This window comes from Pelophylax lessonae (assembly GCF_965119305.1).
Source record: "Pelophylax lessonae genome assembly, chromosome: 1".
Taxonomy (NCBI): domain Eukaryota; kingdom Metazoa; phylum Chordata; class Amphibia; order Anura; family Ranidae; genus Pelophylax; species Pelophylax lessonae.
The window spans coordinates 270901452-270916759 of record NC_138768.1 but is presented as its reverse complement, the minus strand read 5'-3'; the positions used below and the strand labels follow the sequence as shown (position 1 = coordinate 270916759).

Here is a 15308-nt window from a genome sequence, read left to right as displayed (position 1 = left end):
GTGTAAAAAAAAAACAAACATTTTTTTAGTCATTTTTCAAACACCTGTGACAAAAAAATAAAATATTCAATGAGCTCAACATGCCTCTCAGAACATTCCTTAGGATGTCTACTTTCCAAAAAGTGGTAGTTTGGGGGGGTTTTGTACTGCCCCGCCATTTTAGCACTTCATGAAATGAGATAGGCAGTCAGAAATTAAAGCTTCGTAAATTTCAGTATTTACACCATAGTTTGTAGACGCTATAACTTTTGCCCAAACCAATAAAAATACGCTCATTGATTTTTTTTTTGTCAAAGACATGTAGCTAAATATATTTTGGCCAAAAAAAATGACATAAATTGAGTATATTGGATATTTTTTAAAAGACAAAGTTGAAAATGTCATTTTTTTGCAAAATTTTCGCTCTTTTTTTATTAATATCGCAAAAAATAAAAAGCGCAGAGGTGATCAAATGCCACCAAAAGAAAGCTCTGCTTGTGGGAAAAAAAGGACGTAAATTTCGTTTAGGTACAGCATTGCATGACCGCGCAATTATCAGTTAAAGTCACGAAGTGCCAAGTTGAAAAAAGGGGTCTGGTCCTTTAGCAGCCAAATCCTCCGGGGCTTAAGTGGTTAATGTTACAATGAAGATCATTGTAACAGCAAAGTTTTCAACTGTCATGAATGTGTTAACCATTCATGACAGCTGTGATCATTAGTAATCTGGCATTGGCTACAGCTAATCACATGGGTAAAGGGTGCTGCGATTGGCCCAGGTACCATGCGATAGGTGTGGCCAAACACAGCATAGGCAACACAGCTGTTATGAATGAATTTATATTATTATACAGGATTTATATAGCGCCAACAGTTTGCGCAGTGCTTTACAATGTGAGGGAAGACAATACAGTTACAGTACAATTAAATACAGGAGGAATTAGAGGGCCCTGCTCGTTAGAGCTTACAATCTAGAAGATTTATAACAGCTTTGTTGAAATTGTGATCATATGATCGCACAGTGATTACATGAGTACCGGGCCGCAAAATCCGCTGTGTCTGGCGGATTGTGCCTGCATGTGCCGTCCTGCCACAGTACATGTGCTGTGTCGGGCGGATTGTGCCTGCATCTGCCGTCCTGCCACAGTACATGTACTGTGTCTGGCAGATTGTGCCTGCATGTGCCGTCCTGCCGCAGTACATGTACTGTGTCTGGCGGATTGCGCCTGCATGTGCCGTCCTGCCGCAGTACATGTACTGTGTCTGGCGGATTGCGCCTGCATGTGCCGTCCTGCCACAGTACATGTACTGTGTCTGACGGATTGTGCCTGCATGTGCCGTCCTGCCGCAGTACATGTACTGTGTCTGGCGGATTGCGCCTGCATGTGCCGTCCTGCCACAGTAAATATACTGTGTCTGACGGATTGTGCCTGCATGTGCCGTCCTGCCGCAGTACATGTACTGTGTCTGGCGGATTGTGCCTGCGTGTGCCGTCCGGCCGCAGTACATGTACTGTGTCTGGCAGATTGCGCCTGCATGTGCCGTCCTGCCGCAGTACATGTACTGTGTCTGGCGGATTGTGCCTGCATGTGCCGTCCTGCCGCAGTACATGTACTGTGTCTGGTGGATTGTGCCTACGTGTGCCGTCCTGCCGCAGTACATGTACTGTGGCAGGTTGGCAAGTGGTTGAGGTTTGAATCACTTCTCATCCAACTTTCCAACTTCATTGAATGACCCAAGACTGAACAATTTCCTCCCTATGCATAAATCACCATTTAGACATTTATATATTGCTATCATATCTCCTTCTAAGCGTCTCTTGTCCTGGAAAAAAAAAAAATAGTGTAGCCTCTTCTCTACCCCACCTATTAGTTTTGTTTCCCTTCTCTGGACTCTCCCTCCAGCACACGCTTCCTGAGGACTTGTGACCAGAACTGATCGACATACTCAAGATGTAGCTGAACCAGAGTTTTGTAAAGTGGTAGGATTATTGACTTATTTCTTGGATAAATACCATTTTTAATGCATGCTAATAGTCTGCTGGCCTTGTTTGCTATAGCTTGGCATTGCATGCTATTGCTGAGTCTTTCATTTACAAGGACCCCTAGATCCTTTCCATCCTCAATGCCCCCAGAGGTTCTTCCCTTAGCATGTAACTTGCATTCATATTTTTAGCTCCCAAGTGCATTACCTTACATTTTCCTACATCAAACCTCATTTGCCATTTGTCTGCCCACCTCTTTACTTTATCAATGTCTTCTTGGACAGTTACAATGTCCTGTTGTGAAGCTGTTGCCCTGCTAAGCTTCGTATTGTCAGCAAACAGAGGGATTGAACTATTTATACCAACCTCTATATCGTTTATGAACAAGTTAAACAGATATGGTTCCAGGACAGAGCCCTGGGGCACCCCACTCACAACTCCAGATCATTTGGAAGATATGCCATTTATCAACACCCTTTGGATGCACCCATGTAACCAGTTTTCTTTCCTGGTACATACACTATCATCAATGCCAAGAAACCTCAATTTTTAAATTAAGCATTATGGGGTACCGTATCAAACGCTTTGGCGAAATCTAGATACACTACATCCACATAGCTTCCACTATATTACAGCTGACTTCCTCATAGAATGTTAATAGGTTTGTCTGGCCGGAATGAGCTTTCATAAATTCATGCTGGTTAATACTAATAATTAACTGATACTATTTTCATCAGCAAATTCTTGCATATGATCCCCTTCAATAGTTTACAAACTATTAATGTTAGACTGACTGTGGTAGTTACCAGGTATTTATCTCTGCCCTTTTTTGAATATCAGTACCACGCTAGCTTTTCACCAGTCTAGTGGTAACGTTTCGATCAGTAAGCTGTCCTTAAAAGAGAAGTACAGCCAAAGCTATTTTGGCTGTGCTTCTCCTATGGGTCACAGGAGTGCAGTTTGTTCTGCACTCCTGTTACCCGTTTTCAGCCGACAGCGGGCTAAAGTCCACTATCAGCTTTTGTCACAGAGCCGGTCCAGACTTTGAAAAAATCCCAACCATATGGTCGGTATCTGCCCAGAAGCCTGAACCAGCACCTGGCTCAGTCTTTCAGCGATCTACCGAGAGCCTGAGCTAGCCCCTCCCGCCCCCTCCACAGCCCAGCGCTTCAAGGGCAGAGCAGAAAGCTGCTGACAGTCACAGTTCACTGCTCAGAGCGGAGGGAGAGAACTACTGGCTTGTCTATTATACCCCTCCTTTTCCATGGTTAAGACTGAAGTTACAGACGTGAACAGTTTTGTTTTTAAGAGATAGCTTACCTCTTTCATCTATATGTGTCTGGACATCTTTATAATGTATTGCAGAATGAGAGTAGTTGGATCTTTTCTCCAAGAACAATTTCTTGGTGCTGTCCTGAGAGCTAGCTGGTTCTGTGAATGTGTCCTGTGTCGAGCTAGAGTCCGACAGCACAACTGCAATGCTGTCCTGGCTGCGATCTACAAAATGAGAAAGAAGTGATGAGTAAAAAAAATCTCCAGCTACCAAATACCCTCCACCAGCAAACTTTTAACACAGAGCTGCATGAGCAAAGGACAGGAAAGAACAACGAAACAGCCTTTAACATCACCTGCTATCCTCCAGCAGCACAACAATTAATCACTTTGACTTACAGTAGAACAGAGAATTATTAGATCCAGAAAAAAACAGTAGACCTGAATAGACATGGGATACAAATTGATAGATTAATAGAGTGATAGTTATATAGCACTCTACTCCCATTACAACACACAGCATAACACAACAGATCTCTATGTCTCTACTTGTTTTGCCTAATGTCTACCACATGCTATAAAACATCACATTAAATAGAGAAACTTCATGCACAACTGGAAACCTAATAAACACTTCTAAGGCTCCATGTACACGGGACGCTGGAAATGGCCGTTTAGGAGCAGTTGGGCGTTTTTTTTAGAAGCCCCTGAACCCATCTACATTTTATCTTATCTGTCCATGTACACCAGGTCGTTTACAGTCGTTTGCAGGCAGTTGCGTTCAGGGACTGTTTTTAGAACGCAATTATTTGCGTTCGAACGTGTGTTTCCCAGCGTTTCAAACGCACAAACGCGTCCGAACGCGTCTGAACGCGATGACCCGCGTTTAGCGTTTGCGTTTTTCCATTTTAAAGGGGAATAATTTTTTTGACCTCTAGGAACGCTTCTAAACGCAAACGCCCGCAAACGCTGCTAAACGCCCGCTAAACGCGGGTACAAACGCGACCGAACGGACGTTTCAAACGTCCTAAAAATTCCAGCATTCAAAGGGACTTTTAACAACGTCCCGTGTACATGGAGCCTAATACTGCTACATTACTGTCATTGTTCTTTACACCTTTGGGCCACACACTGCGTAATACAAATCTAGAACAGAACAGAACCCCCTGCCTGTTGCAGATCCTCTTATACAGCATAGAAACAGCAGTTTGTGATAGAGATGCACCACTGCTAATACCTTCTTAGCATGCACATGAATTAACAGTGACAATTAAAGTATCTAAAACAACTAAATAAAAAAATAATACATTGCAGCTGCAGTAGTTAGACGTAGTTGCTACATTTGTTTTCTTTTTTTTTATTCATGTTTTGTAAACTTTATTTTCACCTGGGGATTCTGTACCACACTTGCTGTCCTAGGGTTACTCACTGTACCACCATTCTAAGGTCCCTTTCACACATGCGGACCGTTCAGATCTGCCTGTCAGTTTTTCAGGCGGATCTGAACGGATGCCCCATGCATCTCTATGGGGCAGCGGATGTCAGCGGAGACATGTCTGCTGACATCCAATCCGATCCTGTCCGTCAAATCCGGACGGATGGAAACCCTATTTTCCATCCGTCTGGCGGATCGGATGAGAACGGACAGGCGGTCCATTCTCATCCGATTTCCCCATAGGGGACAGCGGGGATCTGACACCTCCGTCTTCGCACACATAGCGGAGACAGAGCTGTCATCTGCCTGCTCAGCGGGGATCGGCGGATCAATCCCCCGCTGAGCAGAAGGGCTCTGTTGACGGAATGGAGCCTTGTGAAAGGGGCCTTAGACAGGATGTGTGTTAGAACTACAGAGCACTTATCCCTCTACTTATCTCCATAGAGGGGAAGTGTTTTGTAGTTCACATAAGTGAGCTGCGCAGAGATAGCATGGTTTCCAATAACATCAAACAGCATAGGAATTTATGAGCTCATTGAATTTCTGGCAGGATAAACAAATATTAATTAGCACTTACTGAACATGTACAATAAAACACTTTTAATTACATATTTACCGGGTTAAAAGAGAGAAAATACGGGAAGTTCAAAGCTAGGGTGTTCATTCACTTTAAGGTCCATTTTGAAGAAGCACTGGTCTAGTAATTAAAGTATAACTAAAGGCAAAACCTTTTTTTTAAGTTTGGAGTGGAGAGGGATTAGAACAAATGTCAGTTTTTATTGCTTTCTGTGCCTGTTAGGAGGAGTCACCCGCTCTATTTGTCCTGTTTACCATTTTTATTGAAAGTAAAAGAAAATCCCAAATTTTGGGTTGTCCCTAGAAAAGTAATAGAGGGGAAATCTTCCAATGGTGACAGTAGTTTGGATGATCTGGGGGATCCCCACAGGAATTCCCTAAATCTGCAGGGATTTTTTTATCACTTCCTGTTTGACTATGGGACAGGAAGTGAAGGGAAATCTCCCCAATGGGACACAAATGGTGAAAAGAAAAACTGACAGGGGTTATAACCCCCCCCCTCCTTATTCTATTCAAAATGCAAAAAATAGTTTTGCCCATAGTTCTACTCTAATGCAGCAGACCTGTATCAATATAAAGGTTTTCTTTTCTTTCTGTGATTAAAATTCTAATGAAAGGCTTATTAAAATATTAACTGATAGAAAACAAATCAAAATACTCATGCTGAAATGCAAGAATATTTGGTAATGTATAGCTGAATGTAAAAGGTATAATCTGAAGTAAAACATACATATATTTTATATCAAACTTTCTATCTACACACATAATTAAATGGAAACTTTTTTTTAGTTTTTAGATAGGGTGGAAAGATATTTTTATTGCTGTGTCCCTGTTACGGAGATTCGCTCACTCTATTTGTCCTGTTTACCATTATAAACAAAAGAAAATCACACCTTTTGGGTTGTCTCCAGAACAGGTATAGGGGAGAATTCTTCAAATGGAGACACTAGTTCTGGTGACAACCAGGGGCTCCCTCATTTTGGAGGGATTTTCTCTCACGTCCTGATTTGGCAAGAAGTACAGTGCATCTAGAAAGTATTCATACAATTCTACAAACAATACCCTATAATGACAATGTGAAAGCAGTTTGTTTGAAATATTTGCAAATTTATTAAAAAGAAAAATATTGCATGTACATAACGGAATTTTTGTAAAATCTTACCTGTAAAATTCCTTTCTCTGAGTCCTCCGACAGTCGCCGCCTCCTCTAAGTCATCACTGTTGGGTATTGACTTCCCATCCGCAGGAGTAGCTAGGCATATAGACTTAGTCCAAAGACAAAGACATTAGCATATACACACCCATGGGGGCTGTCCCATCTGGTCAATACCCCCCCTGCATCACCACTACCAACTCAGTTTGGTAGCATAGCAGTAGGTAAGAAGAACCCCAAAAGAGGGGCGGGGCAGCGACTGTCGGAGGACTCCTAAGCATCTTAGTCCAATCAGCCACCGCCTTATCCACCAGAACGGACGCGAAAACAGGTTTGAGCAACGAACCCGCCACCGTATAGGAATGGCGGGCTAGAGACTACAACCGTCGGTCCGTGGGATCCCGGAAAACCGGGGTATCCTCAGTAGAAACCAAGATAGCCTTGTTCAACATGGCCACAGTGTGATCTACCTGTGGAGGCACACACCATCGTGATTCCGTAGCCGGCACAAAATGATAAAGCAATTTGAACCGACTAGGTACCAGGAATGGACGTTTTAACGTGCGCCACATCTCATTAACAGTGTAATGAAACTCAGCCGGGCAGGGGAAAACCTGCGCAGACTTGCGGGTCCTGTGTGTCCCAAATGAGGACACAACGCCCGGAGGACAGGGCTCATCCTCTAGATGTAAGGTATCCTTAACAGAAATAATCAACTCATCCATGGTCGCCCGTTCTTCAGGCGACCCCGGGGAGGAGGTATCAACCCTCTCCACCTCAGCCTCCCCCTCAGACCCCGGGGGGTCCAAGGATGAGCGGGACCCTGAAAAGGGCACGCTCGCAGCAGCAGCCATATCCCCATCTGAATCAGAAGAGAGAGACAATCTGGGCTTCTTTTTCACAGCACGTTCAGCCATCAGCGTTTCCATATTAGCCACCAAAGTCTCCACCACAGCAGCCAAATCGGATCGCAGCGGGGCCACAGGAGAACTGGGGCCCCCCACTAAAGCTGGAGGAAACTTGCTTTCCTGAGAATCCATAGCCCAAGTTATCAGAAACAAAACCACAGTGCAATACAAATGTACTGGTCCTTTAAAAACGCTGCGGTGTGCGCAGCCCACCGCTACCGCTATAGTGACAAAAAGACCCCAAAAGGAGAAGAGAAACTGAGCCAGAAGCGATAACACAGAGGAATATTGAGAGCAATAACCTGCAGAGCCTTGCTACCGATGTCCTGCTGTTGATGGAAAGGAAGTGCTGCTGAAGTAGGCTGAACTTAAAGTCTTTCAGTCACAGGGAAAATGGCTGCCCCATAGGATTGCATTGGAGGCTTCAAGAAAATGGCCGCTGAACATGCGGTCGGACTGATCGTTCTACACCCACCAAAATGGCGGCGGATGGCGCCAAAACAGCATGTAGTATCGCCCACAGAGAGGCTGACCATGCCTGTCCAAATCAAAGATGGTGGACCGCGCAAGTTCACTCCGCTGCGGTCGCCACATAAAGTCTGCTGCACCCCCAACAATGCACCGAAGTGACACAGGGAAGGGGACCCCCACACAGAAAACTGCACAAGCGATCCCCGCAGGGACCGCATCAGGGAGTCACACAGGCACAGACATGGGGGACACACAGCAACACAGACTGCCACCCCAGACAGAGGCCCCACACAGAAGTACTTACCTGTACCAGATGGCGTGGGAAGCCTATATGCACGGAAAACCGATGTCCTCATCTGACAGGGAGTGCCGTGAGCCAGGGACATGACACTGCAGCACCGCAGATTTGTCCTGTGAGGTAGCCACCTCACGGCTGCATCCCTGCAGCGAACAGGGATGGGTCGTTCGGAATGCCAGGGCGAGCCATAGCTGAACGCTCGATGGCGGGCTGGGGGTCCATCTGACCCTCTTGCTCTGGAGAACCAGGGCGGTCAGTCCGAATCCCAGCACCGCATGATCCATCTTCATCCGAAGAGAAGACTAACACTAGAAGCTGACAAAATAAACAGCTAGTAAAGTAAGAGAAAAAAACTGACATTTTCAAAGAAAATCAAATAAAAGGTTAAGAAGGCTGAGACTGAAGCCCCAGCACAAGGTAAGCCTGCCTACTCCTGACGCTAGGCAGATTAAAACCGAGTTGGGAGTGGTGATGCAGGGGGGGTATTGACCAGATGGGACAGCCCCCATGGGTGTGTATATGCTAATGTCTTTGTCTTTGGACTAAGTCTATATTCCTAGCTACTCCTGCGGATGGAAAGTCAATACCCAACAGTGATGACTTAGAGGAGGCGGCGACTGTCGGAGGACGTAAGAGAAAAGTATTTACTGCCTTTGCTCAATACTTTGTTGAAGCACCTTTGACACCAATTACAGCCTCAAGTCTTTTTGATTATAATGCTACAAACTTGGCACACCTATTTTTGGGAAGTTTCTCCCATTCTTCTTCACAGAACCTCTCAAGCTCCATCAGATTGGATGGGGAGCGTCGGTGCACAGCCATTTTGAGATCTCTCTAGAGATGTTCAAACGGGTTCAAGTCAGGGCTCTGGCTGGGTCACTCAAGGTCATTCACAGAGTTGTCCCATAGCCACTCCTTTTTTATCTTGGCTGTGTGCTTAGGGTCGTTATACCTGTTGGAAGATAAACCTTCACCCCAGTCTGAGGTCCATGGTGCTCTGGAGCAGGTTTTCATCAAGGATGTCTCTGTATATTGCTGCATATATTGCTGCAATTATCTTTCCCTCACTCCTCACTGTCCGAGCCAAATGACTGGGACATAACCATACCAGGGTACTCTTTATACAGAAGAGACAGAGAAGGCAAGAAAGGAGGAGGAGTGGCCCTGTATGTGAAAGATAGCATTAAATCTAACCTAATACAAGTTGATGAGGCCAACATAGAGTCAGTTTGGGTTACGTTGCAGTTTGCTAATCATGCAGTAACTCGTGTAGGTGTGCTATATAGACCACCTGGTCAAGTTAAAGAACTAGATGATCTACTAGTTGAAGAAATAGCTAAAATGACAATGAAAGGAGAAGTTATCATTATGGGAGATTTCAATCTTCCAGATATAAACTGGAAAACCAAAATAGCAAGTTCTACCAGGAGTACAGATATTCTAAATTCCCTACTGGGGTTGTCTCTGCAACAAGTGGTTGAGGAGCCAACCCGGAGGGAGGCCATTTTGGATTTGGTATTCACAAATGGGGATTCGGTATATGATGTCATTGTAGGCGAAACCTTGGGATCTAGTGATCACCAGTCAGTGTGGTTTAATATAAGAACTGTGAAAGAGTCACACCACACAAAAACAAAAGTTTTAGATTTTAGAAAAACAGACTTTTCAAAAATGAAATTAGTCATAAATGAGTCCTTATCAGACTGGAACTGATTACATGGAGTCCAGGAGAAATGGGACTACTTAAAAGGTGCATTATTGAAGGCAACAGAAAATTGCATTAGACTTGTCAGTAAAAGCAAAAAAAGGAAGAGACCACTGTGGTACTCAGCAGAAGTGGCCCAAATCATTAAAAATAAAAAGCTAGCATTTTGTAATTATAAAAAAACCCAGAGCAATGAAGATAAGGAAATCTACAAGATTAGGCAGAAAGAGGCCAAGCAAGTTATAAGAACTTCTAAAGCGCAGGCAGAAGAAAAACTAGCTCAGTCTATGAAAAAGGGGGATAAGACATTCTTCAGATATATAAATGAAAAAAGGAAATTAAAACAAGGAATAACTAAATTAAAAACAAAGGACGGAAGGTATGTAAAAGAGAATAAAGGGCTAGCCGACTGCCTTAATGAATACTTCTGTTCAGTTTTTACAGAAGAAAAAGAAGGAGAAGGATCTCCACTTGAAAGGATGACTAATGAATCGTTTGATGCATGTGTCTTTACAGAGGAAGACGTTCTAAGATTGCTGTCTAAAGTGAAGACAAATAAGTCACAGGGTCCTGATGAGATACACCCAAAATATAAGAGCTTAGTGGTGAGCTGGCAAAACCATTAACAGATTTATTTAACCAATCATTAGTAACAGGAGTCGTCCCGGAAGATTGGAAATTGGCAAATGTCGTGCCCATTCACAAGAAAGGTAGTAGGGAGGAATCAAGCAACTATAGACCAGTGAGTCTGACATCAATAGTAGGCAAATTAATGGAAACCCTATTAAAGGATAGGATTGTGGAACATCTTAAATCCCATGGATTGCAAGATGAAAAACAACATGGGTTTACTTCAGGGAGATCATGTCAAACAAATGTTATAGATTTTTTTGACTGGGTGACTAAAATATTAGACGGTGGAGGTGCAGTAGACATTGCATATCTAGATTTTAGTAAGGCTTTTGACACTGTCCCACATAGAAGACTTATCAATAAACTGCAGTCATTGAGCATGGACTCCCATATTGTTGAGTGGATTAGGCAGTGGCTGAGTGACAGACAACAGAGGGTTGTAGTCAATGGAGAACATTCAGAACAAGGTCATGTTACCAGTGGGGTACCTCAGGGATCTGTACTGGGACCAATTTTGTTTAATATCTTCATAAGTGATATTGCAAAAGGCCTCGATGGTAAGGTTTGTCTTTTTGCTGATGACACAAAGATATGTAACAGGGTTGATGTTCCTGGAGGGAAACGCCAAATGGAAAAGGATTTAGGAAAACTAGAAGAATGGTCAGAACTCTGGCAACTGAAATTTAATGTGGATAAGTGCAAGATAATGCACCTGGGGCGTAAAAACCCAAGGGCAGAATATAGAATATTTGAAACAGTCCTGACCTCAGTATCTGAGGAAAGGGATTTAGGAGTAATTATTTCAGAAGACTTAAAAGGTGGGAAGACAATGTAATAGAGCAGCACGAAATGCCAGCAGAATGCTTGGATGTATAGGGAGAGGTATAAGCAGTAGAAAGAGAGAAGTGCTTATGCCGCTGTACAGAACACTGGTGAGACCTCACTTGGAGTATTGTGCGCAGTACTGGAGGCCATATCTCCAGAAGGATATAGATACTCTAGAGAGAGTTCAGAGAAGAGCTACTAAACTAGTCCATGGATTGCAGGAAAAAACTTACCAGGAAAGGTTAAAGGACCTTAACATGTATAGTTTGGAAGAAAGAAGAGACAGAGGGGATATGATAGAAACTTTTAAATACATAAAGGGAATCAACTCGGTAAAGGAGGAGAGCATATTTAAAAGAGAAAAACTACCACAAGAGGACACAGTTTTAAATTAGAGGGGCAAAGGTTTAAAAGTAATATGAGGAAGTATTACTTTACTGAGAGAGTAGTGGATGCATGGAATAACCTTCCTGCAGAAGTGGTAGCTGCAAATACAGTGAAGGAGTTTAAGCATGCATGGGATAGGCATAAGGCTATCCTTCATATAAGATAGGGCCAGGGACTATTCATAGGATTCAGATATATTGGGCAGACTAGATGGGCCAAATGGTTCTTATCTGCCGACACATTCTATGTTTCTAGACTAGTCTCCCAGTTTCTCCCACTGAAAACCCTCCCTCGATCGCTCAGTTTGGCCAGGCGGCCTGCTCTAGGAAGAGCCACGATGGTTCCAAACTTCTTCCATTTACGGATGATGGAGGCCACTGTGCTCATTGGGACCTTCAATGCCGCAGACATTTTTCGGTACCCTTCCCCAGATCTGTGCCTTGATACAATCCTGTCTGGGAGGTCAGACAATTCCTTGGACTTTATGGCTTGGTTTGTGTTCTGACATGCACGGTTAACTGTGGGACCTTTATATAGACAGGTGTGTGCCTTTCCAAATCATGTCGAATCAACTGTATTTACCACAGGTGGACTCCAATCAAGTTGTAGAAACATCTCAGGGATGATCTGTGGAAACAGGATGCACCTGAGCTAAATTTTGAGTGTCATATTTTAATATGACTGTGAATATGGCTATGAATGGCTGTGAATATGGCTGTGAATAATTAAGTACGTGCAATGTTTTCCTTTTTATTTTTGATAAACTTGCAAAGGTTTAAAACAATCTTCTTTCACATTGTCATTATGGTTTGTAGAATTTTGAGGCAAAAAATTAATTTATTCAATTTTGGAATAAGGTTGTAACATAACAAAATGTGGAAAAATTAAAGCACTGTGAATACTTTCCGGATGCACTGTAAAAACAAGAAGTAAAAAAACTGACAGGGGTTAGTTATCCATTATTTATTATCTGGTATATTACATACAGTATTTCACAAAAGTGAGTACACCCCTCATATTATTGTAAATATTTAATTTTATCTTTTCATGTGACAACACTGAAGAAATGACACATTGCTACAATGTAAAGTAGTGAGTGTACAGCTTGTATAACAGTGTATATTTGCCGTCCCCTCAAAATAACTCAACACACAGCCATTAATGTCTAAACTGCTGGCAACAAAAGTGAGTACACCCCTAAGTGAAAAAGTCCAAATTGGTCCCAAAGTGTCAATATTTGTGTGGCCACCATTATTTTCCAGCACTGCCTTAACCCTCTTGGACATGGAGTTCACCAGAGCTTCACAGGTTGCCACTGGAGTCCTCTTCCACTCCTCCATGACGACATCATGGAGCTGGTGGGTATTAGAGACCTTGCGCTCCTCCACCTTCCATTTGAGGATGCCCCACAGATTCTCAATAGGGTTTAGGTCTGGAGACATGCTTGGCCAGTTCCTCACCTTTACACTCAGCTTCTTTAGCAAGGCAGTGGTTATCTTGGAGGTGTGTTTGGGGTCGTTATGTTGGAATACTGCCCTGCGGCCCAGTCTCCAGACGGAGGGAATCATGCTCTGCTTCAGTATGTCACAGTACATGTTGGCACTCATAGTTCCCTCAATGAACTGTATCTCCCCAGTGCCAGAAGTAGTTATGCAGCCCCAGACCATGACACTCCCACCACCATGCTTGACTGTAGGCAAGACACACTTGTCTTTGTACTCCTCACCTGGTTGCCAACACACACGCTTGACACCATCTGAACCAAATAAGTTTATCTTGGTCTCATCAGACCACAAGACATGGTTCCAGTAATCCACCTCCTTAGTCTGCTTGTCTTCAGCAAACTGTTTGTGGGCTTTCTTGTGCAACATCTTTAGAAGAGGCTTCCTTCTGGGGCGACATCCATGCAGACCAATTTGATGCAGTGTGCGGTGTATGGTCTGAGCACTGGCAGGCTGACCCCCCACCCCTTCAACCTCTGCAGCAATGCTGGCAGCACTCATACATCTATTTCCCAAAGACAGCCTCTGGATATGACGCTGAGCACGTGCACTCAACTTCTTTGGTCGACCATGGCGAGGCCTGTCCTGAGTGGAGCCTGTCCTGTGAACCGCTGTATGGTCTTGGCAACCATGCTGCAGCTCAGTTTCACTGTCTTGGCAAACTTATTATAGCTTAGGATATCTTTAAGTAGAGCAACAATGCTCAGATCCTCAGAGAGTTCTTTGCCATGGGGTGCCATGTTGAACTTCCAGTGACCAGTAAGAGAGTGAGAGCGCTAACACCAAATTTAGCACACCTGCTCCCCATTCACACCTGAGACCTTGTAACACTAATGGGTCACATGACATCGGGGAGGGAAAAAGGCTGATTTGGACATTTTCACTTAGGGGTATACTAACTTTTATTGCCAGCGGTTTAGACATTTAGGCTGTGTGTTGAGTTATTTTGAGGGGACACCAAATGTACACTGTTATACAAGCTGTACACTCACTACTTTACATTGTAGCAAAGTGTAATTTCTTCAGTGTTGTCACATGAAAAGATTTAATAAAATATTTACAAAAATGAGAGGGGGTGTACTCACTTTTGTGAGATACTGTATCAATGCAGGTACTAGACTATAACATGGCAACTGATAATAAAAGACAGGTATCAATGTTGTGTAAAACTACTAGTCCTCCCACCTCCCGGGGTGATTCCCCCATAAGCACAGGGAATCAAACTATTTTCTTTCACACTGTGTATAGCCGGCTTAAATAAGCTTGCCGGCTTTGAATGTATGTTATGTCAAATTATCTAAATTCTTGTCATCTACGTGACTAAGTGCCTGGAACTGCGCAGTATAAAACAAAAAATGTAATATTGCAGCTTACCAATCATTAGCTATGGTGGCTGCCTTTGTTTTCACCTGGTGATCTGGCCAGTAACACACCCCCTGTATTAGAGTGCCCCCACTCTGGATGAATGAGCACAGCAGCAATGTCAGTCTCAGGGGACTGGTGTTTTAGATGGACTAGCAGATTTAAATACCTTAATAAAACCAAACTCCAGCTAATATTTTATAAGCAGTTACAGCAACATTTTTTTTTCACTTTTGGGTTAAAGGTTTTACATAAAAAAATAAAAGCTGATCATTGTAAGCACCCTTGTCAGTAGTAAATGATTTGTCTCAACCCTTCAACTGCAAGAGAGCTTGTTCTTTGAAAAACAATAGACTTTCTAGCCAGATTACCAGATGAATATAGAAGGAAAACCTAAAAAAAGAAAACTAATGCCACCACATTTAGGAATTAGTTAGCTGCAATACAATAAATGTTTACTTTTGGGTTTAATGCTATTGTAACAATCAGGATTACCATGTATGTAACCAATAAAAGAATAGATATCAGCCCATAACAGTGCACTGTATTCAGGTTATGAGTAAGTTTACATATAACATTACAACTGATACTGTAGTATACAATGAATGCAATCTAGTAAACTAGGAAGTATCTTTCAAGAGTGTATGTATTTCATATTTAGAAAATGTTTACTATTCATTTAAATGAAACTACAATACATGTACTGTACTTTCAAGAGAACCTATCATTTTGCTATAAATGGACAAAGTGACAGATTCTCTCTAAGATTCCCTACGAGGTGTGCTGGCAGGCAAACTAGGTGTTTTCGCTGCATTGCATTC

The 15308-nt window shown here is 43.0% G+C and overlaps 1 protein-coding gene across 1 annotated transcript in view; it reads right to left on the bottom strand.

The window, feature by feature from the left end:
• CABIN1 (calcineurin binding protein 1) overlaps positions 1–15308 on the bottom strand; it is a gene marked incomplete at its 5' end in the record, with an annotated part of 455669 nt that overhangs the window by 270354 nt on the left and 170007 nt on the right. Inside the window, one exon of the mRNA XM_082243930.1 lies at positions 3281–3457. Within this exon, the coding sequence (XP_082100056.1) occupies positions 3281–3457 (177 nt within the window). The remainder of the gene's footprint in view (positions 1–3280; positions 3458–15308) is intronic.